Source organism: Pteropus medius, unplaced genomic scaffold, assembly GCF_902729225.1.
Source record: "Pteropus medius unplaced genomic scaffold, Ma_sr-lr_union100, whole genome shotgun sequence".
NCBI lineage: Eukaryota > Metazoa > Chordata > Mammalia > Chiroptera > Pteropodidae > Pteropus > Pteropus medius.
In genome coordinates, this window is record NW_024342647.1 from 6,870,550 (window position 1) to 6,894,966 (window position 24,417).

Sequence of the window (24,417 nt, forward strand, 5' to 3'; positions counted from 1 at the left end):
CTTGCGGGCCGAGTGTCCCTCCAAGCAGAAGGTGCCCTCGCTCCCAATTAGGAGCGCACCTCTGTTCCCTCCCTGTCCAGCCTCTTCGAGGCACTGGCAGTTCCACAGGTGGGAAAATCCTTCACTGTTTACACAGCCAAATAGTGCTCACTGCCCAGGTCCTGTGCTCGGAAGAGGAGCCAGCCTCATTCTTGGAGATGCTCATACTCGGGTGCTAGGGAAAAAGGCTGCAACATGTACTGAGCACCTACTGTATGCCTGGCCCCAGGTTAGGCCTCCAGAGACCACCATTTCTGATGCTCTCCTTGTAAGGGAACATGGCAGTAGCTTTGCTCACCGGAGATCAGCGAAGGGAAGCAGGGAGGAGAGTGGGTGCACAGCCCATGCCCTCTGCATCTTCAAGGCCCCAGTGGGCAGACCTGAACCCAGGACCCCAGGCAGTGAATAAGATTCAAGGAAATGGGGCCTAGCCCCTCTTGCACAAACTCTATCCAGCTTTGTCTAAGTCAGCCCAGCTAAGCCAGTCCCCACTCCAGGCGATGCCCTGGCCCCTGGCCCCGGTCCCTGGCAGGTCGCATGCATAATCATCAGGAGCAGCTTTGGTGTCAGCCTGGCCTGGGTTCTGGGCTCTCTTCCACCCTCCAGAAAAGTGGTCCAGGGCCTGCCCTCACCTGTGGCCTTGGACCAGGCCTTTCCTACATCTGCATCTTCTGTTAGGAACAGAGGGAGAATCCTTCCCCAGAGCCACAGAGGAACTGTCTGTGAACCCTACCCCATCATGTCCCCAGCTGCTCCTTCTGTCCTAAAGGCCTCCGTGAGCCTGCCCTTCTGGAGCCAATCCCCTGCCAGATTTTGGCCCCGTCCACATCTACCAATCATTCCTGTGCCACCTGCAAGTTCCACTAGAATCTCAGGGCATGGAAGGACAAAGAGGTGAAGGAACTTGCTGAAGGTCACATAGCCAGTTAGTGGCCAAGTTAGGATTCTGTCACGTAGCTGGTAGAAGACAGAGATCCAGTCGGACTTAGGCTGAACCCTGTCTCTGCCACTTGCCAGCTGTGTGACCTTGGACAACTCACCTTACCTGCCTGTGCTTCACTCTCTTCACTTGTAAAATGGGGATAACCCCGCCTCCCAGGCTTGCTGAGATGAGAGGATAAATGGAACAGGCACGGCAGCACACCTGGCACAGAGGCAGCGGTTGTCAAGGGAGCAGCTCTCGCCAGAGTGTCACATCTAGGGAGGCTCCAGGATGGGAGGCAGGTGATGACTGGAGAGGAAAAGCTGGACCAACAGCAGAACCACCAACCCTTCCCACCCTGGAAAGCCTCAAACCAGGAACGCGCAGAAAGGGTCAAGAACGAGAAGTAACACAGGCCTTTTATTTGCTCCAGAAATCGGCTGCTGTGTGGTCTGAGGGTATCATGCTTTCCCAGAGCTCCTGAGGGACACCTCACTCGGGGGTGCCGGATTTCCATGCGAGGTCGGACTGCAGCACCCACCCCTCCAGGCCTCATCAGTCCAGAAGGCCCAGCTGCCTGCCACTAGTGCCTGGGACCAGCAAATCTCCTGAAACTAGAAAACGATGTCCACCTTCTCTGCAAGGTGGCTGTTCACAAGGCGTTGGTTAAAATATTGCACTTGTAAATTAGGAAAACTGATGAGGCAAAGGTTTCCTATTATAGGACGACGTGCCAAGCATCTTACTACTGTTTAAATAAATAAAACTCGAGGCCGGGGTCTGAGCCGTGAGCCCCAGCGGCACCCCTGGAGCGCCCCAGAGCCCGGCCCTTGCCCCTGCCCCACCAGCCAGTTCTTTAAGGAACTTGGTCAACGCAAGGTCTCCGCAGCAGGGAGCAGCAGCTCCAGATCCGGCTCAGCCAGGGCCCCTGACCTGCCGGGGCCCTTGGGCCCCCTCGTACCGGGGCAGTGGGGACCCAGCGGGGCCGGTCCTTCTCTCCTCCAATGGCCTGAACCTCTGCTGGTCCAGGCCTCTCATCCAAATGTCCATCTGTCTGCCCGGAGACGCAGCCTCCGGGGGCTTCGCTGCCCCCTCTGTTGCAGGGGAGAGGGAGACGTGGGAGGGGGCCCAGCCCGCCTGGTGTGAATGCTGAGCTCTATCCCAGCGGCCCCTAAAGCGGAGGACTCATCTTCTTCTGGTTAATGAGGTCCAGGTAGAGGTCTGAGCGGAGGAAGCGTGGGTACGAGTCCTTTTCCATGAGCCCGAAGATGCGTTTTTGCGCCAGATCGAAGCAACCCCGAGTGACGCTCTGCAGGTTGTCCTTGGTGTGTTCCCGTGTGTACGAGTCCAGGTTTACCTGCAAGGGCAGAGGCAGCAAGGTCAGGGCTGCAGGGGGCCGACCCTGGGGACTAGGGGTGGGGGCAGGACCTATCCAAGTCTCTCGCCTCCAAGCCCTTCTGCTCTACATCTTAAGATTCAGAGTGGAGGCCCTCAGGCCAGCAGACTCAAGTCCTGGCTTAGTCACTTACTGTAGGGCCTGAAAACACCACCTCTAGGTGGTGCCTTGGTTCAAATCTCAGTAGTGCTGAACCCAGGCGTGCAGCTTTGAGCAAATCGTGTAAGTGCTCTGAGCCTCGCTTGTGTCATCTATAGATTAGGAATAACAGTACATTCTTCAAAGAGTCGTACAAATTAAGCAAAATCAACCATATTAAATAGACAGGGATTAAATCGATAGATCATCCCTGTGACTTTGCACACAGCACCTACGCCCAGTGAGCACTCAATAGATGTTAGCTACTATGATTAGACTCTCTGAAACCTTCCTCATTTTAAAAATGAAGATATTAAAACCTATTTTACAGGTTGTCATGAGGGTTAAATAAGAGAGCACACTCATAAAGAGATTAGCACCTCAACAGGCCCTTTTTGTTATCAGTGGAATTCAGCTCTTCCCAAGGCCCCAGCTTGCTTCCTTTCCACCCTGGGCACATAGCCTCTAAGATTCACTCTGGCTACTCCCCTTCCTGAGCTCCTCCTTGAGGCTGCCATGCACCACCAATCACTGAGGCCACTGGGCACAGGGACAAGGGCCTGAAGACCCAGCCAAAGGTCTTACCTCCTTGCACGCCTGGATTGCGATATATTCGGCAAAGATCTTCTTGGCCTTGGCTGCCATCTTGGACTGTGACTTGACCTTCTTGAAGTCCTCGCATGCCAGCCAGAATTCCAGGTTCTCCTCACTAAATTCAGTGCGAAGGAAGGCTTGGAACACCGCTAGCCCATCTGTGAGGAGAAGACCAGACCTTGGGTGAGAGGCAGAACAAGCCCATCTGGCCCTCAGGACCCCCAGCTTACCCTCCCAGAGCCTTTAGGGTACAGACGACGGGAGCTTAGTAAGATAACCTGTTCCCAAGAGCCAGTGGCCCTGGAGTGAGGTCACACCCCTCCCATTGCCTCTTTGTGGGCTTTGGCCAGATCTCTTCCTATCTGTGCCTCAGTTTCCTCATCTGTAAAATGGGGATCATCAGCCTGTCTCCTGGATCCCTGTGAGGATCGGAGGGGATCCTGCCCATGAAATGGTGGGCACATTTGGCCCAGCTTAAGTCCTCAGTTCATGGGAATGTTTATCGTTATTCTGGGAACGTGGGTCTGAGCACACAGGTCCCAACGGCCTCTAGCAGGCAGGCAGTGCCAGCTCCCATGGACAGGGAGGGGCTGGCAGAAGCCGGCTCCAAGGCAAACCAAGGGCCTCAGCCTGGGCTCAGCTTCATCCAACAGCAGCGACACTTGACTAGGCTCAGGGAAGAAAATGAGGATGAAGACGACCCTTCCAGGACCAGTCGTACTCCCTGGCCTGGGAGAGGAGAGTAGGAGAGAGAGAGAGAGAGAACACACAAGGAGGAAGAACGGGCCAGCTGGCCCCGACTTACATTTGTGAAGCAGCAGCTTCTCCAAGGACTCGCCCCACTTGAGGGCTTCCTCTGAGGTGGGCCTAAGTAGGGAGGCAAATGGGACAGTGAGGGCACAGGGAAGACACCAAGAGGCTCTGGGAAAGTGAGGTGGCTAGGTCTCAGCAGCCTCCCTCAGCTGCCCTTGGCCGAGGCAGTGGCTGAGCTCAAATGGGGGAACCCAGGAGGGGGGCCCACCCCCTTTCTTGGGGCCAGCATCACTTATAGCCTCCACCTCCACCCCTACCTGGCAGGCTTTCCCAGAGCAGCTGTTCCCCGCTCCGAGGGCTGCTGCTTGCAGATACCAGGCTCCCTCTATGAGGGCCTCCATCCAACCCTGAGCTGGATCAAGCCAGCAGCACCCCTTATCCCTTAACCCTACCGCCAGCCCTGTCCCCCTGGGGACCAGTGAGTGCCTGAAGGTTCCCGGGGTGCTCAGGAAGACCTACTTGAATGACTTCATCACTTTGTCTGCCTTGCCCGCTGGCTGGGCCCCGGGGGACTCGTTCCGCCGCCTGAAGATACCCAGCTTGTTCTTCATGTCCTTGGCTCTGGGGGACAGAAGCAGAGAAGAGAGTCGGTCAGCCTGGCACTCACCCCTGAAAATTCAGGGCAGGGAGGCCGCGGACTGCGACGAGGGGCACCTACTCCTTCATTGTGTGTCGCCTCTGTAGGTTCCCATTGCGCGTGAGGTACATGCCTCGGAGCATCTCTGCAGGGCCGCCCCACCCTGGGGCCCGGGAAGGTATGCAGGAAGCACCCCTGGGCTCCTGTCTCCCACCCCGACCGGGCGGAAGGCGGGCAGCAACGGTACCGGCTGCAGCTGAGCAGTCACTGAGATCCCAGCCGGAGGACTGGACACCCAGGCATAGGCTGGGCTGGGACTCAGACAGGAGGAGCCAGGAAATGGGAGGGACCAGGACAGGGAGTGAAAAAAAAATATACCTCCTGGCCAACCCAGACAGGGATCCCGTGAAAGGGGCATGTGTCTGTAAGGGGTGGCCTCTGGGGCTGGCCCAGGCAGGAAGCCAGACCCAGTTATTTGTGACTGGCCTCCCCCGTTACCATGACAGCACCAGGGGAAGGAGGAGAAAACAAGTCAGCAAATTGCTGGGAGGGAAGAAAGGAGGGAGGGAAGAAGGCTCTGTACACAGGGTGGCAGGACTGGCTATTTTTAGCCAAGAACTATTTTTAGCTTTGCTGAGATTTCGGCATGCAGCAAAGGTGATGGCAGGAAAGGGGTTAAAAAAATCTAAAAATCGAAGGCTCCTGTTCACATCCCCTCCCTCATCCCTAGACCCCCTACCCTGGGCACCTCCCCGAGAACAGCTCCTGCCAGCTGGCCCCTCAGCCTCGATCGCTGGCTTTGGATACTTCCATCCATGCAGAATATCTTAGAAGTTTTAGTACAATTTTAAGCTTAAATAACTTCAGAAGTACAAATCCTATAAACATTCAAAAAACATCTTTTGAAAGTTGAATTATTAAATTTTTAAGGCACATTTAGTTTTAAGAGTTTTGAATAATAAATTTTGAAAAAATGTTTGGTCTCCAGCCTTCTGATTAAAGATGAAAAATGCTGACTAAAACCAAAAATTTTAAATGTATGAGCAAAATCACAAAGCTAAGTAAGTATAAAAGAGAATCAAATAACTCAACTTTCAAATGCATTTTGTAAGTCTGTAGCATTGATGCTTCTGTAGTTATTCAAGCTTCAAATGCACTATGACCTATGGGACACCCTGTGTCACCGAGGGAAGTAGTTAGTACCCAGTAAGTGTTAAGAGTGAGACTCTGGTGCCAGACAGCTTCAGGTTAAAATCCTAGCTTTAGCAGTTACTAACTGCATGCCCTTTGTCGAGTTACCTAACCTCGGCTGAATGTCAAGTTTTCTCATCTGTTAACCAGGGATGATAAAAGTACCCACCATCTGCTGCGGTTGTTTCAAGGCAAGGAGAAAAGGCACAGAAAGCTTTTAGCGCAGTGCCTGGGGCAAAAGCGCTCGGGTTTAGGATTTGAGTCCCACACGTGTCCGTAGGGTCTGGGGCAGCTGCCCAGGGATGGAGACCCTGCTCTAGCAGGTGCCAAGCCAATGAGATAAGGCTCAGGAGTCTAGGGATTGGCAGCCCTCTGGGTGACGATAGGGACCCTCAGAGATCCCTGGGGTGGCCCTCCACTGTCCCCCACTGCTCCACCCCTGGGAGTGCCATCACGGCAGCTCTGGCCTGAACCTGGTGGCTGGTGCGAAGGACTTTTTTTGTTTGTGTGTTTCACCTTCCTGGAAAGTCTGATCGTTCCTGGCTGCAGAGAGAAGCCTGTAGTTGCCGCAGAAAACTAGAGAGGGCAGGGGAGCTGGGAGAGAGAGTTTCTAGCGCAGTGGATCCTGGCTAAGGTCAAGGCCAGGGAAGGTTGCGCGAGGCATCTGGGAAGGATCCCTGTTCTCCTCTCCTAGGTCCAATTTGTGCATAATGGTGGGCTCTACAGGACCTGGAGGGAAGGGAGTTCCACGGGCCCTACTGTCTCCTCCAGTCTCTCTCTCTCTCTGCAGTCTCCAGAGCCTGGGGGTACAAGGAGACCCAAGGAGATTCTCCACACACCCTGTTAATTGGTACCTCTAACAAACCTCCGAAACGGAAGTGTACGGGGCCCTGAGTGCAGCCAGAATGGCTTGCGGGGTATGAGATACACTATCTGAGCCAGCAGCGCCCCCTCCTGGCAATGCCAGAGACCGTTAGCATTCAAGAGCTCAGGAGGAGAAAGGGGAACACTACCAACTGTCTGTTCAGCCTTTTCTGAGAGCAAAGAACCTATTGAGGTCACTCGGCCACTGTTTGGCTCAGAGGTTGGGTGTAGGCCAGGGCAACCTGGCTGGTTGCCTCTGCTTGGATCCCTGTGGCTTCCAGGTACTGAATCAGCACACTGCCTCACGCTGCGTGGATGCTGAGGGCAGTGCCAGATGCTCAGGACCCTGGTGACCCCACCCTGAAGCCACCGCTAAGTCCCAAGGTCCTCCTGTTCACTGGTATCTGTCTGGGGTAGGACTGAGGATAGCACTCTCCCTGCCTATACCCCTGGAGGAGAGACAAGCCCAAGGGCAAAGAAGGAAGAGGGGTGCAGGGAGCCTCCCCGATCACAAGGATGAGGATCATGGATCTTTCGAACATACAGGTTTTTGCTCTTTCTCTTCCGAGATCCTTCGTCATCATCCCCAACCATGTCGGACCCGCTCATCTGCAGAGAAAAGACAGACATGTTGCAGCCTGGGTATCCAGAGACTGCTGCCTGAGCAAAGAGAGGCTCCAGGACCCAACAGCTCCTACAAACCGTCTCCCCACGCCCAAAGCTCCTACCTCTCACAGAACAGGTGAGGGAAAGAGACTCCACTACTGGAAACTACCCACGGAGTGCAGCTGACACGGCAAAGCCTCTACCCGAAGGGGTCTCCTCCTCGTGTGCTCAGGACCTAGCTTGCTAGGGAAGAGCCAGGGACACAGCACTCATGGCAGAGGCATCACCACAAGCAGTAGGGCCGGCCAGAGAGCAGGGTTCTGCTGTGTCACTTGGCCCGATCCCCGTTCCTCTCTGAGAGCCTCTATTCCTTAATTTCAAAATGGAAATCATAATGACTAACTCACGATACTGAGGTTTGAAAGAGACCTGGGATTGCTCAGCAGTACGTAAAGTGAACTATTACACAGGCCTGAGAAGGCTTCTCTTGCCTTAAAACTTTCCATGGCTCCCTAGTGCCCCTGGGAAAAGGTCCAAACACCATAACATGATGTACAGAGTCTATCATCTTAGGATATGTGCAGAAAATTCCATATTAACATCAGTTGCAACTCCTTCAGTCACCTCTCCAGCAACCTCGATGACATGCCCTCCAACCAAACAGAATGTCTTTACCCACTTGTCCTCTCGGCTCAGGCCTTTGCATGTGCTGTTCCTTCCAAGAGGGATGGCTTTGTGACTCTCCCATCTCCCTTTCCTCCTAAGACCCAGCCTCAGGAAAAATCTAGACCTTAAGAAAGACCTGCTTAAATGCCTCCTCATCTGTGAGGCCCTCCCTGACCCCTACACCAAGGTTGTGTCCCCTTCACCCCTTTTGAGGTTCCCACTACACCCGAAATGGCTTGTTCCAAATCTGTCTCCTCCACTGGACAACGAGTGCCCAAGAGCAAGGCCTCTGTCTGTCTTTACCTCTGTCTGAGTCACTTTCATGGGCCTGGTACACATTAGGAGCTTAATAAATACGTGTCAAAGGAATAAATGAATCAAGCGAGAAGGAAAGCAGACTGGGAAAAATGCATCTTGAGGCCCTCATTGCTTGATTCAAAGCCTGAAACTTTATCCCCTACGCGCTCCATTGCAGCCCACAGATTCCACTCCCTTCACCCCATTTCCTTGCCTTTGCCTATGCCGTGCTCCCTTGCTGGAATGCCTTCTCTTCCTTTCCCCAGTCTCCACCTGCCCCCAGCCCTCCACTTCCTCTCTTCCAGACCACTCCAGACTCCCACCATCTCTGCTGGGCCTGCCCTGTCTTCCTTGCTCTGCCTACGCTTGTCTGTCCTCTTTCAGAGGGAAACCCAGAGCCCCAACTATGCCACCCGCCCCTGAGCAGGAGCCCAGGAAATGCTCTGAAAGGCAGAGGAACTAGAGCTCAGGGATGGATGGGCTTGGACACTATGTCCCAAGACAAGAAAGAAAGCCACCAGGCGTGGATCTCAGCTCTGACTCCTCGTGAGCCCCTGCCTCAGTTTCCTCATTTGTAAAATAAAGAAAACGGGCTAAGCCTTAAAATACTTGCTCTGAATTCTGGAAAGAAAAGTAATCCCGATATAGCCAGCAGGGGGAGCTACTAGCCCAAGTGGCTGGCTGGCTGGCTGGACTAACAAATAGAAAGATAAAGTATAGCATCATTTATAAAACTTGTACTATAGGCCCCAGACCTCAGAATGAGCATTATCCAGATACTATCTCAGAAGTCTTCAGAGTAGTCCATAAAGTAAACAGAGGCTCAGAGAAGTTAAGTTACTTGCCCAAGGATACCCAGCGTTTAACTGAGAGCTGGAATCTAGGTCTGCCTGAATTCAAGCTGTGTTCCTCCGCCAGAGGATGCTGCTACTCAAATGCAAGGACAGGACAGACACATTTTGAATGTTTTCAGTGAAAGACTCAGGGGAAATGCCGCCTCCTTCCTGAGAATGCTGCCCCACCAAGGTTGTAAACACGTGTGTGTACGTGCACACACAGGCACACGCCCATTCTGTGGTGTGTGATTCCGGAGCTCGATTTGCGGCCAGGCCTGGGTATAGATCCTTCTTCTTTGGAAGCGCTTCTCAGCCTCTCAGCTTCAGCTTCTTTAGTTCTAGCATAGGCGTGATGATAACGACACACCCCACTGATGGAAGATTCACCAGGGAAAAGTCTGGGCCCCCATGGCCCAGCCCCCGCACAGGGCACTCTTGGTCACCAGGGGCTGCCGGTGTTCGTTGCCCATTCCATTGCCATACAGGCTGTGGTCACGCCGGCCTGGCTCGGCAGTGCCTAAGCCCCCACCCGTGGGAAAGGGCTCTGGTGGCTGGGCTTCCTCCCATTCTAACCTCAGCTTCCGTACTTTATCGGGCCCACACAATGGGCCTGGGACCACTCCCACCCGCCCTCCACCCCCAGCTTCTGCACTGCTGGGAAATGGGCTCTTCCTTCCACTGCTGGGAGAGGGTCATCTTCGGCAGGGGCCCTTCATGCCAGGCAGCCTGATAGGGGGGCCAGGCAGCTCGAGCCCTGGGAGTCAGCCCCCAGAGCAGTCAGGGAAACTCAGGTACCAAGGTGAGGAGTAGGGGGGAGGGGACGCAGAAAATGAAGAAATGAAGATGGAAAGTCGGGGTTCTGATTTCTAGCCCCAAAGTGTCTCCAAAGGCTCCTCTCTCCAGGGGCTACGGTGAGGCCTGCCCCAGGCCCAGCACACAGAGGGACTCTCCTCCCTATTTGCTCCCTACTATCCCTACCGCTATGCGCCCCTCCCTGCTGATCGGTAAATGGAGGCAAGCCCCAAACCACTCAGCCCTCCCTCTACTCCAAGCAGCACTCCTTGGGGCCTGCTCAGCCCCACCCTGCCACCTCCGGGGACTGGGAACTCACTGCTTCTTGGAATAATAATTATAATTTTTATTGTAATTAGAACTATAATCATAGTGGTGGTTAAGACTGTAGATTCTAAACTGCCTGGATTTGAATCCCAGCTCAGTCACTTATTAGCCAACAGAACGTAGCCAAGTTGCATCTCCTCTCTGTGCCTCGGTTTCTTTATTTGCAAAATGAGGATGATAATGAGACCCACCTCAAAGCGCTGTTGTGTGGATTAAGTGCTCGTGCATGTCCGTAACTACTAGCCATTGTGGTTACTGCTGTTATTTGTTGAGTGTTCACATGTGCCAGGCACTGAGCTAAAGTGTCATAACAGACTCTACCTAATTTAATCCTCGCAGCAATTCCAAGAGCTGTTTGCTGTGATTTCCCCAGTTTACAGCTGAGGGAACTGAGGCCCAGAGCAGTTCAGTTACTTGCCTGGGCTCCGAGCTGGCAAGGAGCAGAGAGTTTCAGGCCTGGCTCCAGAGCCCACCCTTGACTGAAAACTATCCTGTGAGCAGGGTCTCACCTCTTGGTTGTGACCTGACTTCTGGAGCCACGTGGCCAAGCCTGGCTGCTCTCTGACCAGCCCAGCCTGGCAGGCCCCATGGAACCTTGTAGAAACACTGGATCTAAACTCTACACTTATTTGTTTAGACATAGGGCACAATGTTTTCTTTTGGCTTTTCTTAAATAGGAGGCCAGAAGGTGTTATCACACCTTGGAGCTAGAAGGCATCTTAGGTGCCCTCTTGTCTGACCTCCAGCCTATGCGGGAGGTTGGCACCGTCTGCTGATAGCCTCTGCCCAAGCCAGTCCCCTGAAGGAGGGGAGAAGGAAGAATGGCCAGGGAGGAGCCCCAGCCTCTGTCTCCTCACTATCAAAGAATGACCCGACTCTGGGCTGAGCCAGGCCGGAGTGGAATTCAATGGCACCATCCTGGGCCCAGACACTGATAGTCTCTAGTCTCAGGCTTCCCTGGCTCCCAGGAAAATGGCAGATGCAGGCCTGTGGGTCCACCCTGCACGGCCTCCAGGGAACAGCCGGCAAGGTGGGGGTCTGGCAGCAGAGGGCACTGTGAGACAACTCAGCACAAGGAGCCAGAGCCAGGGCACGCCTCACAGATAACTTTGGGGGAGTCTTCTCCTCTCTGGACCTCAGGCAGCCTGTCTGTAAGATGACCATGGCCCAGCAGACCATCTCTGAGGTCTGTCTGGTTCGGATACTGGTACTCACAGTAGAAATCACTCAGTGAACAAGAGGGCAGGATGACAGGTTGGAGGAGGAGCAACGTAGCGACTATCACCCTGTGACAGGCAACTTGGGTTCTGGGCAGCCTCAGCTTAGCTGCACAGCAGCACAATGACCAACCCAAGGCCACACCAGCTCTGTCCCGTCCTCCTGGGTTTCATGTCCTCACAGGATCAGTGCCCTAGGCACGGAGCTTCCCCTATACTGCAACCTTCTTGTTTCCTGAACAACTCCATGCAGATTCGATCCTCCCCACTTTATTAGAGAAAACTGACGCCCAGAGAAAGATGTAACTTGGCCAAGGTCTCAGGACCAGAAAGGAGAAGAAAGAGCGGAGACTTGAACCCCGGTCTGTCTGACTCCACAGCCTAAAGACTTCACCCCCCTACTCTTCACCCTTTGCCTGGCACTGCCTGTCGGCATTGGCTGTCCCTCCCATGTGCCTCCCCAGCTGCCAGTCTCCATCCCCTGCCCCTCACTGGCACGAGGTATGCAGGGTCTGGAGCAGAGCCAGAGAGAACTAGACAAGGGTGAGGCATACTCTGTGTGGCTTGGAACAAAACACTTCTCCCTTGGCCTCAGGCTCCCCACTGTGAGACCAGTATGGCTGGGCCCACCTTGCAGCAGCGTAGTGAAGGCTAGGAAAGCGAGCTGGAGGCACTGGGTGAATGCTGGGGTCACTGTTCCTCTACTTACCGTTGCTATCCTCTCCCTCATCCTCAATATGATTCCCATCAATGGAGCTGAGTGCCAAGTACTGCCCAAAACACTCTATCCAAGTGGGGTTATTTAATCTGCCCAGCAACACTACAAAGGACGTGTTATTATCCTATCCATTTCACTGATGAGGAAACTGAGGCTCAGAGAGGGGCAAGGACTTGCCCCAGGCCCAATGCCAGTGAGGCATAGACCAAGACTAGAGTGCTTGTCCAGCCTAGAACTTACTTTCCTTGACAAGGGTAGGTTAGCTGGCTGGAGGGAGCAGCCTATGACTGATGATGGACTCGAGGCCTGGTAAGTGTAAGCCACACAGAAGAGTCGCCACCACAGGGCTGGGGACAGCTTCTGAGGCCCTGCCAGCTCAGTGACTCAAATCCAAGAAAGGAAGAGACAGGCCAGAAAAAGGCGGGGGAGGACAGGATGTCAGCGGGAACTTCGGGCACCCAAAGGAGGAAGCTGATACAAGAGAAAGCTGGCCTTCCCCTGCTGGACTCGCAGGCGGAACTATCGGCCCCCAAATAGGATCTGAGGTCAACTAATTTGAGGAACTAAAAGTGTAAGCATGAATGTGTGAACTTATTTGTATATAAATATTTCTATCGGAGCAAGGGGGGAGGGGAAAGAACGCGGAAGGTTCTGGTGGGTGGATCAGGATTGGGGTGCCTAAAGCAGGTGGAGAGGCCCTGGACTTCAGCCACCCTTCAGAGAAAAGTAGGGTCAGCCCGAGGCCTCACCTTGGTAGGACAGAGGTCTGGACTCTCTCCTGTGACAGCTACATCAAGAAATGGCCTAAGGTGGTGATACTCAAACTATGAGAAACATCACATTCCCGTGGGGCTTGTTTAAAATGCAGAGTCTGGGCACCACTCCCTGGAAATTCTGATTTCAAAAGTCTGGGGTTGGAGACTTGGAAAGCTGTGTATTCCTAACCAACTCCTGGTGACTTTGGAGCACATCGAAGTTTAAGAACCACATATATTTACAGATGAGGAAATGGATACCTGGTCCCGGTTCCTTCCCATTCCTAGACCCAAAGTTTAAGGCCCTTTTCTTGTGGACCCCAGCCTGGCTTTGGGGCCCCACCACCCTTCCGCAGGTTTTCTCCCAAGTGCCAAGGTGCTAGTGGCTGAGAAGCTAAGGTTTCTGAGGCCATGTCCCAACTCGACGGAGAAGCGTGCTGGAATCCATGAGTCACATCTGCCGCAGGCCTGGCAGCAGGAAGAGCAGCAGGAGTGCCATGTGTCTGCCATCCCTGCATTTGAGGAATCCCCTGCTTTAGCTGAACTGGCTTCTGTGGACAGTTTTGTCCAGGTCATGTCCTCTCTCACAGAATGCCTGCCTCATCCTCTCTGTTTATTCCAAACCTGCTCAACCTTCAAAGCCAGGCTAAGAGGCATCTTTCTCCAGAAGCCTTCTCTGATGGCCTAGGCCCTCGGGTCTCTCTTCCCTGAACTCCCATGTCTCTGAGGGTCACTGACCACTGACCACTCCTACCTGTCCAGCCTCACGACAGCTGCCATAACGACACCTTGCACTGCACTGGTTGTTAGCACCTCAACAGCATTTGCCTGGGGCCTGCACTAACATCATCGGGCCCCAGACTCTTCCCATTCATCCTTGGCCACCCTAGAACATGAGCGCGATCAATCTCTGCTTTTCAGAGAAGGACACCAAGGCTCAGCAGAGCTGAGTGACTCACCCAAGGCCACACAGTAAGTAAAAGACAGAACCCAGACTCAAGCTGGCTAATAAGCTTCAAGGACATGGTGCAATCATTTCACCGTTAGGCCGCCTTGCTGGCCCACACAGATAACTCGCTCTTCTGAGGCTGAGATCAGTCTTGCACTTTTCTGGGGTCCCTGCTGTGGCACAGAGCACAGAGCACAGAGCCTGGCACACAGCAAGAAATCAATAAACAGTTACTCCTCTATTTATAAATATTTGCAAGAGGCAAATAGCATGGTGGTTAAGAGCTCTAGTCCTGGAGCCTGATTCTAATTCTGGTTCCGACATTTATAAACTGTGTGACCTGGTGCAAGTGAGATAAGTTCTCAGTGCCTCGGTTTCCTCATCTGTAGGGAACAACAACGGTATCTGCGTCATAGGGCTGTTGCGAGAATTCATGAGTTAATATGAATTGCCGAGACTAATGCCAGCACAGAATAAATATGTGTTGTCATTGTGGTTGGCTGACGGATTTCTAGTCTGGCTAGGCCTGGACCAAGTCTAAACCGTAACTCTTTCTCTAGCTACTATCTCGGATCTTCTAGATCCACATATACACAGTGTCCTGGGCTCAGCCGCGCCTGTTCTGCTTCCTGTGGGGACCCCCAGCACGATGGAGCTATAAGAACACAGCATCTGGAGTCATAAAGTCACGGGTTTAAGTCCAGCTTCTGCCTTCTGGGTCCCTCCGGGCCTCAGTTTTCTCCTCTGTCAAGTGGGCAGAAGGCTCATTGGAAGAGCCCATTAAAAGGCTTAGAAGAGAACAGGAGATAAAATGACCGCTTCTTCCCTGTGGCTCCTGCGCCCATCCCCACTCCGGCATCTCATGCACGCACCACCCCTGCGCCCTTGGCCTTCTTACCTTCCTGTGGCCCGTGAAGAAGAGGGAAAGGTGGTGCATGGAGCCGCCATTGCGGCCCAGCTCCTTCTTGAGGGTGCGGGGTGAAGGCATGGGCCAAGGGGACGTGGCACCCTCCCCATCGGAGCAGTGCAGGGTGGTGTCGGAGGCGAAGCAGGGCCCGCGGGGCTCCTGCAGCAGGCTGCCCTCGCTGTGTGTCCGGCGCCGCAGCGAGTTCTGCACGCGAAGCGAGAGGCCGCCCTCCGCGCCCTGGCCTGTCTCGATCATGCTGCTGCGCTTGGCCTCGCCGCGCTCTCCATAGTTGTCATCACTCGTGTCTTCGTCCTCATCTTCCTCCCCCTCGTCCCCCTCATCTCCCTCCTCAGCCTCTTCCGCATCCCCCTCATCGCCTGAACTACCCCCGCCCGCCCCTGCCACCTGGCTGTAGGCACTATCTAGCCGGACCTCGGGGATCACAAAGGTCGGCCTGGAGGTCACAGGCAGGTCCCCAGTGGCTGCTGGTGGGTCCCCAGAGCTTGTAGTCTCTTCAGCAAGGGGCTCAGCTGGCAGCGGGGCCTGGCTGGGGGGCAAGTCTTGACATGGCGGAAGGTCCTGGGCAGCGGGGTCCTGGGTGGCAGGGAGGTCTTGGCTTGGAGGGGCTTCTTGCCTAGCAGGAAGGTCCTGGGAGGAGGAGGGCTGAGATGCAGGGGGTTCCTGGCTGATGGGGAGTCCTTGCTTGGGGAGAGTTCTCGGCCTGGAAGCGGTTCCTTAGAGGAAGGTGAGTCTTTGCTGGATGGAGATTCTTGGCCAGGGGAAGGTTCCGGGAGAGAAGAGGGGTCCTTGTTGGGTGGCAGATCTTGTCCTGGAGGAGGCTCCTGGCCAGGAGAGGGGTCCTTGTTGGGTGGGGGGTCCTCAGCACCTGGCCCCTTCCCTTCTTCCAAGGGCATCTCCGTTTTCTCATTTCCTTCTGACTCAAACATCTGGAAAACAAAGAGAAAACAAAAAAAGTTCAGAAGAGGAGGCTGTGAGATGCTAGGTACTGTGCACCAGCCGACGTTACACAGGCTGAAACAAAATCAGACGTGGCCTGAACCCCACAGCCTGAACCCTGCACCCCACAGTCTGAAAGGCAAAGCACCAGATGGAAATCTAAAGCCCCTTTGGCTTAGCTATATAAAGGGTCCCAGCCTCATCTCTTTGCTTGAAACTTCTGCCCCATCACAAACATGGTTGGTCATTTAAGGGAGAAGAGGGAGAGGAAACCACCATTATCGGGCTGCTACTGTACACTAGGGCAATGCCAGATTAAACCCTGATTATTACATAATCTTCCCAATGGCCCTCTCAGACAAGTGTCATGGTCCTTCTGTAGGTCACATCTACCAGTAAAAGAGGACCAGGAAGTTTCTGCCTTCATGGACCAGAACCAAACCAAGCCCTAAGCCAGAGCAATCACTAAGCAGGAGAATCTTAGAACCAGCCAAAAGATATCTTGTACCTGAACCAAAGTTGTTGTTTTTTTTAATTCCTAGTGAGTCATTCAAATAAGAATTTGCTCTCAACGTTTAAGTATCGTTTTGAAACTAGTAAACTGGAATGAAACCGTAACTTCAAAATATTGCCCACATCTGGACTAAACGGATGTCACAGACACATGGAATCTCGTTGAGGGATCATCCACCCAGTGACTTTTAAACTATGTTTGGAGGAACCTCAAAAGTTCCACACACAATAAAGAAAGCATTTTTCTGCCTTGCACATAACCCTTAGAACCCTCAGAGTTTTTGCCGGGTTCCTACACGTTTCATTTGCAAAGGGAAGAATAGTGTCCTTGATGAAGTCTGAAAAGCAGATACATCTCATGAAGACCGGGGCTCAGCAAAGGTCAGGAGTGTCCACAGGGCCACAGCCACACAGAGGAAGCAGGTCTCGGGCCTGGCCTGGGCCTCTCATCAGAGTCAAGGACTTATTGTTGCTAGAACTATTTAGAGCTCAGGTTTCGTCCATGAAGAGACCATAACCAACTAGAACTAATGAAAAAGACACTACATACTCCCAGGAACTGTACAGACACATGAGAATGTGTGTGCATACATACACACACACACACACACAGACACACACACACACGCACAGACACACACACACACACACACACACGCCAAGAATTTCAGGAGCACATGCCCCCAGAACATAGGTTAAGAGCTCTTGCTGTAGAGACTCTTAATGTCCATTTGACAGATGAGAAAGCCGAGCCAAAGGGCCATGACTTATCCACTACTGCACAGCTACCCAGAGACTAAAAGCCTCGGCCGGAAGCTGAGAAACCCGTTTAGCCCTCAGGAGTCTATGCCAGCGAAGCCCCAGCCAGACCTCACATCTGGGAGTAAGCAGCCAGCCATGGCTCAGGGCAGCTGCAGAGTGCCACACACACGTGTCATGGGTCACACTGGCATCTGGGAGCACCAGAGCGGATGTGAAAGCACAGTGTGGGTAAGAGCCACCGCCTAGGAGCATGAAAGTGAAAGTCCCCACCTCCTCAGCAGAGAGGGTGGCTGAGCAAGGAAGGGGAAGCCTCAGAGGACTCTAGGATGATGCCAGGGCCCGGTTACTAGGCACAGCCAAAGACAGCTACCCACTCAGCCCATGCGACTCCCTGCCCTGGAAATCCCACCTGCAGCTGGGAGATGACACCACCCAGGAGCCCTCGGACCTCACAGCCTCAGATTCTGAAACATCAGTCATCTCGAGTCCCCATTGCACAGATGGGGAGGCTGAGCCCATAAAGGGGCAGGTGCCAACCTGGACTCACACGGGAGGACCAGGCAGAGGCAGTCACGAAACCCCCCTGCGCCCCAAGGTCCCCACCTAGTCAATGCAACAACCAACGTGCCCAAGTGACAACCAGGAGAACATACCACAGAAAGTATAAAGCTCTCAATGGGACGATGGTGGTGACTTAAAGAATGGATCTAGAGGGAAATGCTGAGAGCGCGGACCTCAAACAGTGGCACACCTTTCTCACAGACCCCTAGACGTAAACTCGGCCGGACGCCCAGAATCAAAGTTGACGACTGTGATACCAGGCCTCCCAATCCAGAAATCTCATCTGGAAACTAACGGCTATACATCACCTCATCAGGCTGCTCCCAGGACAGACAGACCCTCCACTGAACTGACAGGAAGATGGCTGGCCCAGCCTGGATGGTGACCTAGGGACCTGCCCAAAGGCACACATCAGAGGGGCTGGGGTTAGAGCCTTGAGCCGCAGGACTTTCTTTCCTTCTTCACAAGCCTACTTCTGATTTCAGTCCCCAGAGCGGCCCAGATCCCTGCCCTTGGCCCCACCCGCCAGGGAGCGTTCTCCATCAAGAAAAACAAGCTGCTGAGCCAGCTCCCTGGTGCCCTGCGTTCGCTCACCCCCACCTGAACGGACCAACGGAAGGAAACAGCAACTGGTGCCCTCAGGGCATGGCACGGAGTGGCCCCAAGAGGGGACCCCATGCATTTCCCCTTTCCTGGGAGGTGAGGGTGGGGCCCAGGCCTGTCCCAACTGTGACTGCTGCCTGTCTGAGCCCGCCCACCCTTCGGGAAAGTGCAGCAACAGACCCAAAACCAGAAATGCAAGTCAGCCTGCCTCTGCCAGTCTCGCCCTAAACTGAGGCCAAACCAAACAAAGCAGGGAGGGGAAGTGCCTCTGTCCCCAGAGGGCCCCTGCCTGGGGCAGCTGAGAAACCGCCAAGGACTGCAGGGCTCTCAGAGGGCCCAGCCGTTTGGTGCTCGGACGTCAGAGTCAGAATTTGGCTTTGCCCCTTGTGGTGTCACTTTCCAGCTGGGCAACTCTGGCTGAGCCTCCCAACCTCTCGGAGATACAGAGCCATGATATCACACTGGACTCACAGGAGTGAGTCCCCACAGGGCCTGGCCCAGGAGATGCATTTGATGAAATTGTGGCTATTATCAGTCTAGTCTTATTATCAAGATGGGGAAACTGAGGTCCCAGAGGCTAAGGGAATTACCTAAGAAATCGGAGGGTGATTCAGTATTAGAAGTCATATCTCCTGCTCCCTTATGCACAAGTGTTTGGGGACCCCAGGGGTATAGAGGGAGGGGGAGCAGGCTGAGCACTACCAAACCTGGGCCCATCGCACACAAGTAGACGCTAACAAACAAGGACCAGGATTCATTGGTTCTGTCCTGTGCTCCTGGACAGGCTGCTCAGGCAGGTTTGGTCAGGCTGGAGTTCCCCCTGTAAGAACTGGGGTAGGAGCGTTGCGGGGCGGGGGGGAAGGGGAGGACCTGTGGAGCAAATGCAGGAAACCTCAGAAGTCTGGTTGGAGGGGTGGCATGTGAGAGAATTAGCACAGAAGAGACAAAGATGAGACTATGTCACACAACAGATGCTAGGCATAGAATTGTCCTGTGAGCAAAGGAAGGACATTTACAGAGCCATGTTACATGGCAACTGCTCGGGACGGTATGAGCGGGGGGTGGGGGGGGACTGGGACATGCATGCATGCGTACATACATGTGTTTATTCATTCTCCAGGCACTGAGTGAGGCCCTGGGGGATAGCCGAGGACAAGTGAGACATAATCCTTGCCCTCAGCTGAGCAGAAAAAAAGCAGAGTTTAGACAATTGTTTTTAACAAGTGTGGTGAATGCTCTGATGAACAGGTGGCTGGGGATACCCAGGAGGCAGCCGTTGCAACTGATTGGGGCAACAAGAATCCAGCCAAGGCACCCCAGAAAGACCAGCCTGCTCGCCCAGGGCCTTGGATCTAGAGTCACTGGTGTGGCTGCCCCCTCCTGCGGAGAGTCTGTCCCATCCATCACTTCTTCGGCTTGGCTGGACCGGGGTTAATTCTGTCCATGTCTCGCCTACTAGAAGCACACAGGAAATGAACCAGGCCCTCTAAATGGAGCTGCTATTTAGGATCTAATCAAATCCTTTCCCCAATCCAATCCAGGGCTCGGAACAGGCTGGGGAAGGGTGGCAAGTATGACACCAGAGTGCCTACTCACACCAGCTCTGTCTCATCAGCCCCAGACCCCCACCTGCTTTTGGGGTTGAGAGTGGCAGTGGGCTGCTAGAAGTGACCTAACCAATGTCACACAGCTACTAAATGTGGAGCCTAGTCAGCTGACCCCAGAATCAACCTGCAGCTCTCACTCTGAGATGATTCATCATATCTACCACACATGCCCGGCTCCGTATATGCCCTCAAAACCACTTCCTGCACGAGGCCTGAAGGGGGTGTGAACTGGGGTTTGCCTCCATCTCAGGGTGGCTCTTACACAGCTAGGATTTCACAGAAAGAGCACTGGACATTAAGCCAGAAGACCCGGGCTGGAATCCCCACTCCATCATTTCCCAGGCCAGCGCTTCTGGTTTTCCCTGCCATAAAATGGGGTGAGGAGGCCTCCTGACCGCTGTCCCAGAGAGCTAAGGGGATTAAGTCTGAGAAAGGACAGAAAAGTGCTCTGTGAACTGGAAATCCTTGGAGAAAGGAAGGGGCTATTAGGATTCCAGCCCAGCATTTGGCCTCTCGGCTTGACTTTGAGATGGGTTGCTCCTTCAAGTTTGGCATGCTCTGGGTCTGGTTTCTACGTCCTTGGCTCAATGCTGGCTTCCAGGAACCTCAGCTGCTCAGCTGACCCTAGGCACCCCCATCTTAGTGTTGACAAAGCTCCTTCGGCCTGGCTTCTTGACATCCAGAGGCTGGAGCCGCACCCTGCGTCAGGCTGCCAGCTCTGGGTACTCATCCTGACTTCACACTTACTGGCTGGGTGACCTCAGGCGTAACCCCTCTGGGCCTCAGTTTCCTCAGCCATAACACGGGATTAGTATAGCTCCTCACAGTATTGTGGTAGGAGTGACTGGGCTGACGTACACCCAGTCGTCACCACGCTGGCACACGAAGCTCTCCATAAAATGGCAGCCACGACCACCACAGTGTATCTTAGCTTTGACATCGCTCTCCCTGGATTTCTTCTGAGCGATCCGATGACCCCTTCTCCACTCCGTCACTGCCTGTTCATTGGAACCCATCCCCTGTCGTTTCAGTCCTGCATGCTTTCTCAGGCACCCGTCCACTCCCCAGGCTACAATCACCAGCTGCACCATCTGCCCTCTGACAACACCCAGTCCTCGCTGCCAGCCCGGACCTGCCGCCTGAGACCAGTCCCATCAGCAGGTATTCGTCAAGCTCTCGTGGGACAGTGCTGCTCCCAAACAGTGTTCTAGGCAAGGTGCACACACAGAGGAATGAGTAAGACAATCCCTGCCCTGGAGAGCTTACGGGCTGGAGAGGAAGGGCTGACATGAACCAAGCTGTCGCCCACAGGAACGTGTAATGCACACGAACTGTGATCATCACATGAAGGAAAACCATCAGGTACTGTGAGAGAGAAGAAAGGGGCGTGTGGCAAAGGCCACCCCGAGGAACGACACCCAGGCCGAAATCCGCTCACTGGGCCGGGAGGAAACAGCGGACGCAAAAGCCCTGAGCCAGGAAGGTTAGCACCTGGTGGAACGGATAGGGTGCTAACCAGCCACAGAGATGGAGACCTCCCTCTGGATATCCCGTCGCTGCCCCCAACTCAACGTGCCCAAACTGAACGTGTGGTCTTCCGCGAAGGCCTTTCCTCCTCTCAGAGTCTCTGTATCAATGATGCCACCACCAGCTGCCCAAGCCGAGGACCTGAGTATCATTCTCCTTCCCTTTCCCTTCCCTTCTCCCCTGCTGGCCAATCACCAAATCCTCCCAATCGTCCCTCGTAAAAGCTTAAGAATCATTCCACTGAAAGAGGTTATGCATGTGTGGGGCCAAGGAGCATACGGGAACTCTCTGTACTTTCCTCTCAATCCCTGAAACTGCTCTAAAAAATAAAGATTATTTTTAAAAAAATAATAATTTTTCCACTCTCTCCATCTTCACTACCACCACCTCCCTCCAGACAACCATCATCTCCCACCGGGATTCATGCCGACCTCCCAGCAGCCATCTAAATCTCTCTGCACGGTGCCAGGGGAGACATCTATGTGCAAATCTGACCCTGTCACTCTTCTGTTTAAAATCTGACACAGCTCCCCAGTGCCATCCAGATAAAGTACAAATTCTATCGCCCTGAGAGACTCCGGGCTCTGTCCTCCCTGTAGGCTCATCTCTCACCACTCCCCATCTTAAGCGTTTGATGAATGAATAAATGGATGGATGGGTGGATAGATGAATGGATGGATGGGCAATCCGATGGACTTCAAAGGACCATCTAGACTCTTTCTATTTAAAGTGTGGCCCATGAGCCAGCAGCAGAAGCACCGGGAGTTCATATGAAATACAGAATTGTAGGCCTCAACCCACACTTCTTGGATCAGAATCTGCGTTTTACCAAGATCCCAGGTGATTAATTTACACATTAAAGTTAGAAAAGACTGATCCAGACTATTGGTTCTCAGCAGAGAGGAACATTGTAGAAACACCTGTGAAGCATTTAAAAAATATCTCTACTTGGGCCCTGTTCCAGACCTACTGGATGAGATTCCCTAAGAGTAAGGCCCAGGCGTGTTGATTTTTTTCTGACTCCCCAGATAATTCTGGGGAGCAGCCCCAGTTAACGGATGAGGTAAGGCCCAGAGAAGGTAAGTGACATGCCCAAGGTCACACTACAGTATCTGGACAGAATCCAGACCAGAACCTAGCGTGGGACACTGCTCCCTCTGTAACGGGAAGCCCATGAGAAGAGGCATGACCTCAGCAGCCCTTGTCCCAGGATGGGGAGCTGGCAAGCCTGCTGGAGTCAGCTACGCATTCGTGCTCCCTAGAAACAGAGGGCCAACTGCAGGCCGAGCGAGAAGAAGAAGGAACTGGACTGCAGACCGAAAATTCTCTGTCCCGAAAGGATAGCACAAAAACTCAAGGGTCTCTCAGGGGCTCGGGAGCATGACACTCCACAGCAAGGAGAATACTCATTCAGCAGAAAGCAACACTGAGGCTCAGAGGAGAAGCAGCTCAGCCAGTTGAGAAACTCTCAGGGCAAAGCCAACACGCAGGGAAGAGGAAGCCCTGAGGCAAGAGAAGAGAGGAAACTCCTCTTAGAAGCCTTCCCTACTCTTGGCACTACCATGTGGCTGAGCCAGAAGGACATACCCCCAGGCCTGGCTTTTGGAGCCTGCTGAGATGCCCAGCACCCTCCCAGATGCCCAACACCCTCCCAGATGCCCAGTCTCTCACTGGGCAGGCGGAGGCAGCTCCCAAGTACTGGGTTTCCAGAACTAAGCTCTGTCACCACCTCGCCAAGCCCCTTTTTCTCCAGGGACTCATCCACTGCTTCACTGCATCGAGGGTGGGAGAGGGGTGCTGGGGCTCGACTCATAGTCCCTGCCCCCCACCGCACAGCCCCGGAGACCCCCTCCATACCTCCAGCTCTCTTCTCATCTGAAAGGCATGAAAGCTGAAAGCAGGGGTTTCCCCCAGCCTCTTCCTGTCCCTGTGGTGACTGACGCCTCTGTCAGAAGGAGAGCACCTGCCCCGCCCTGGGCTCTCTGCTCAGGAACTAGTTCACCTGCAGGCTCTACCATATGCCTTCCCACCTGGTACCCTCTTTTTCCGCTTGAGAGAAAATTTACCTATTATCCCTACCTCCTCAAGCCCATTTCCTGCTCATCCCTTGGAGCCCAGCTAAATGATCCCTGGGATGCCCTGGCTAGAGGGCTCTGCTCTCCTGCCAATGCCTGGCCTGCCCTGCTCTCATGGCCCTGGGCAGGACCTGCTTCGGCTCATTGGGATTGAGTCTCTGGCTTACTCACCCCCACCCCTAGAGTTACTCAGCAAATGCCTACCGAGCCCCAGTCATGAGGCAGGGCCTGTGCGGGCAATGGAGCCAAACAGTGGCAAGACACATTCCCTTCACTGAAGGCACTAGGTAGAACCAGGTCAAGGGCCAAGGCATCTCCCACCCACCCACCCACCACCGCCCTAGGGGGCTATGGAAGCACAGAGGCAGCAGGAAAGACCGCGATGGCTCTTGGAGGAGGTAATGGGGAAAGGGATGAGGGAAGATATCCAGGCTGAAGCCTGAGATAGCATGGAACATTCAAAGACGCGTAGGTGGTTCCATGGAGCAGAAGCATGGATATATTAAGGAATTCGGACTTTGCCCTTAAAGCCGCGTGAACTTGGTGCTGTAAAGATAGGGAAGATGGAGCTAGAGGTGGTGGTGGGGAAATGGCGAAAAAGATAGGGGAAGAGGGAAAGAGAGACCATTAACTGAGCATCTACTAGACACCAGGTACTGTGACAGTTGCTTTAGATATACTCTCTCACTTCCAGCAGCTTCGTGAGGTCCATATCAATGGCCCATTTTGCAAATAAGAAAACCGGGGCTCAGAGAGGTTAAATGACTTGTGCGAGATCAAAAAGGAGTAAGTAGAGGCATCAGAATTAAAACCATGGTCTGCCTGGCTCCAAAGCTCTGCTCTTTCTACTACCCCATGATCTCCTTTCCTGCCCCCTCACTGCTTTTCCTCTTGCCCTCCCTCCCTCTCTTCCTTCCAAAGACTTTACCAAGCACACACCTGGGCCAGGCACTATGCTAGGCATGGTGAGCAGTACCAGATGCAGGGGTCCTGCTCTTACCCCAAATTGGTAGAGATTGAGGGGGGGCAGATGTCCAACTCACCTGGATGGGGAAGGGGTGGTAAAAAACTCCATACACCTGATGACCCTCCCAAATTCTCTCCCTCCCAGGACCACTTTACTGGCAGAGCTAGAAATGTGTGGCCTCTCTGTGATATCTAGACTAGGTTGGTCACACAAAAAAAGCTCTGCCAAGCTAGGAGGACCC

General features: G+C 53.8%; 1 protein-coding gene across 1 annotated transcript in view; it reads right to left on the reverse strand.

The window, feature by feature from the left end:
• Positions 1–1,362: 1,362 nt before the first annotated feature.
• RGS3 (regulator of G protein signaling 3) overlaps positions 1,363–24,417 on the reverse strand; it is a 115,682-nt gene continuing 92,627 nt past the window's right edge. The window contains 7 exon segments of the mRNA XM_039866859.1: positions 1,363–2,318; positions 3,081–3,247; positions 3,895–3,956; positions 4,362–4,463; positions 7,079–7,143; positions 14,596–15,299; positions 15,302–15,551. Of these exon segments, the coding sequence (XP_039722793.1) occupies positions 2,133–2,318; positions 3,081–3,247; positions 3,895–3,956; positions 4,362–4,463; positions 7,079–7,143; positions 14,596–15,299; positions 15,302–15,551 (1,536 nt within the window). The 3' untranslated portion in view covers positions 1,363–2,132.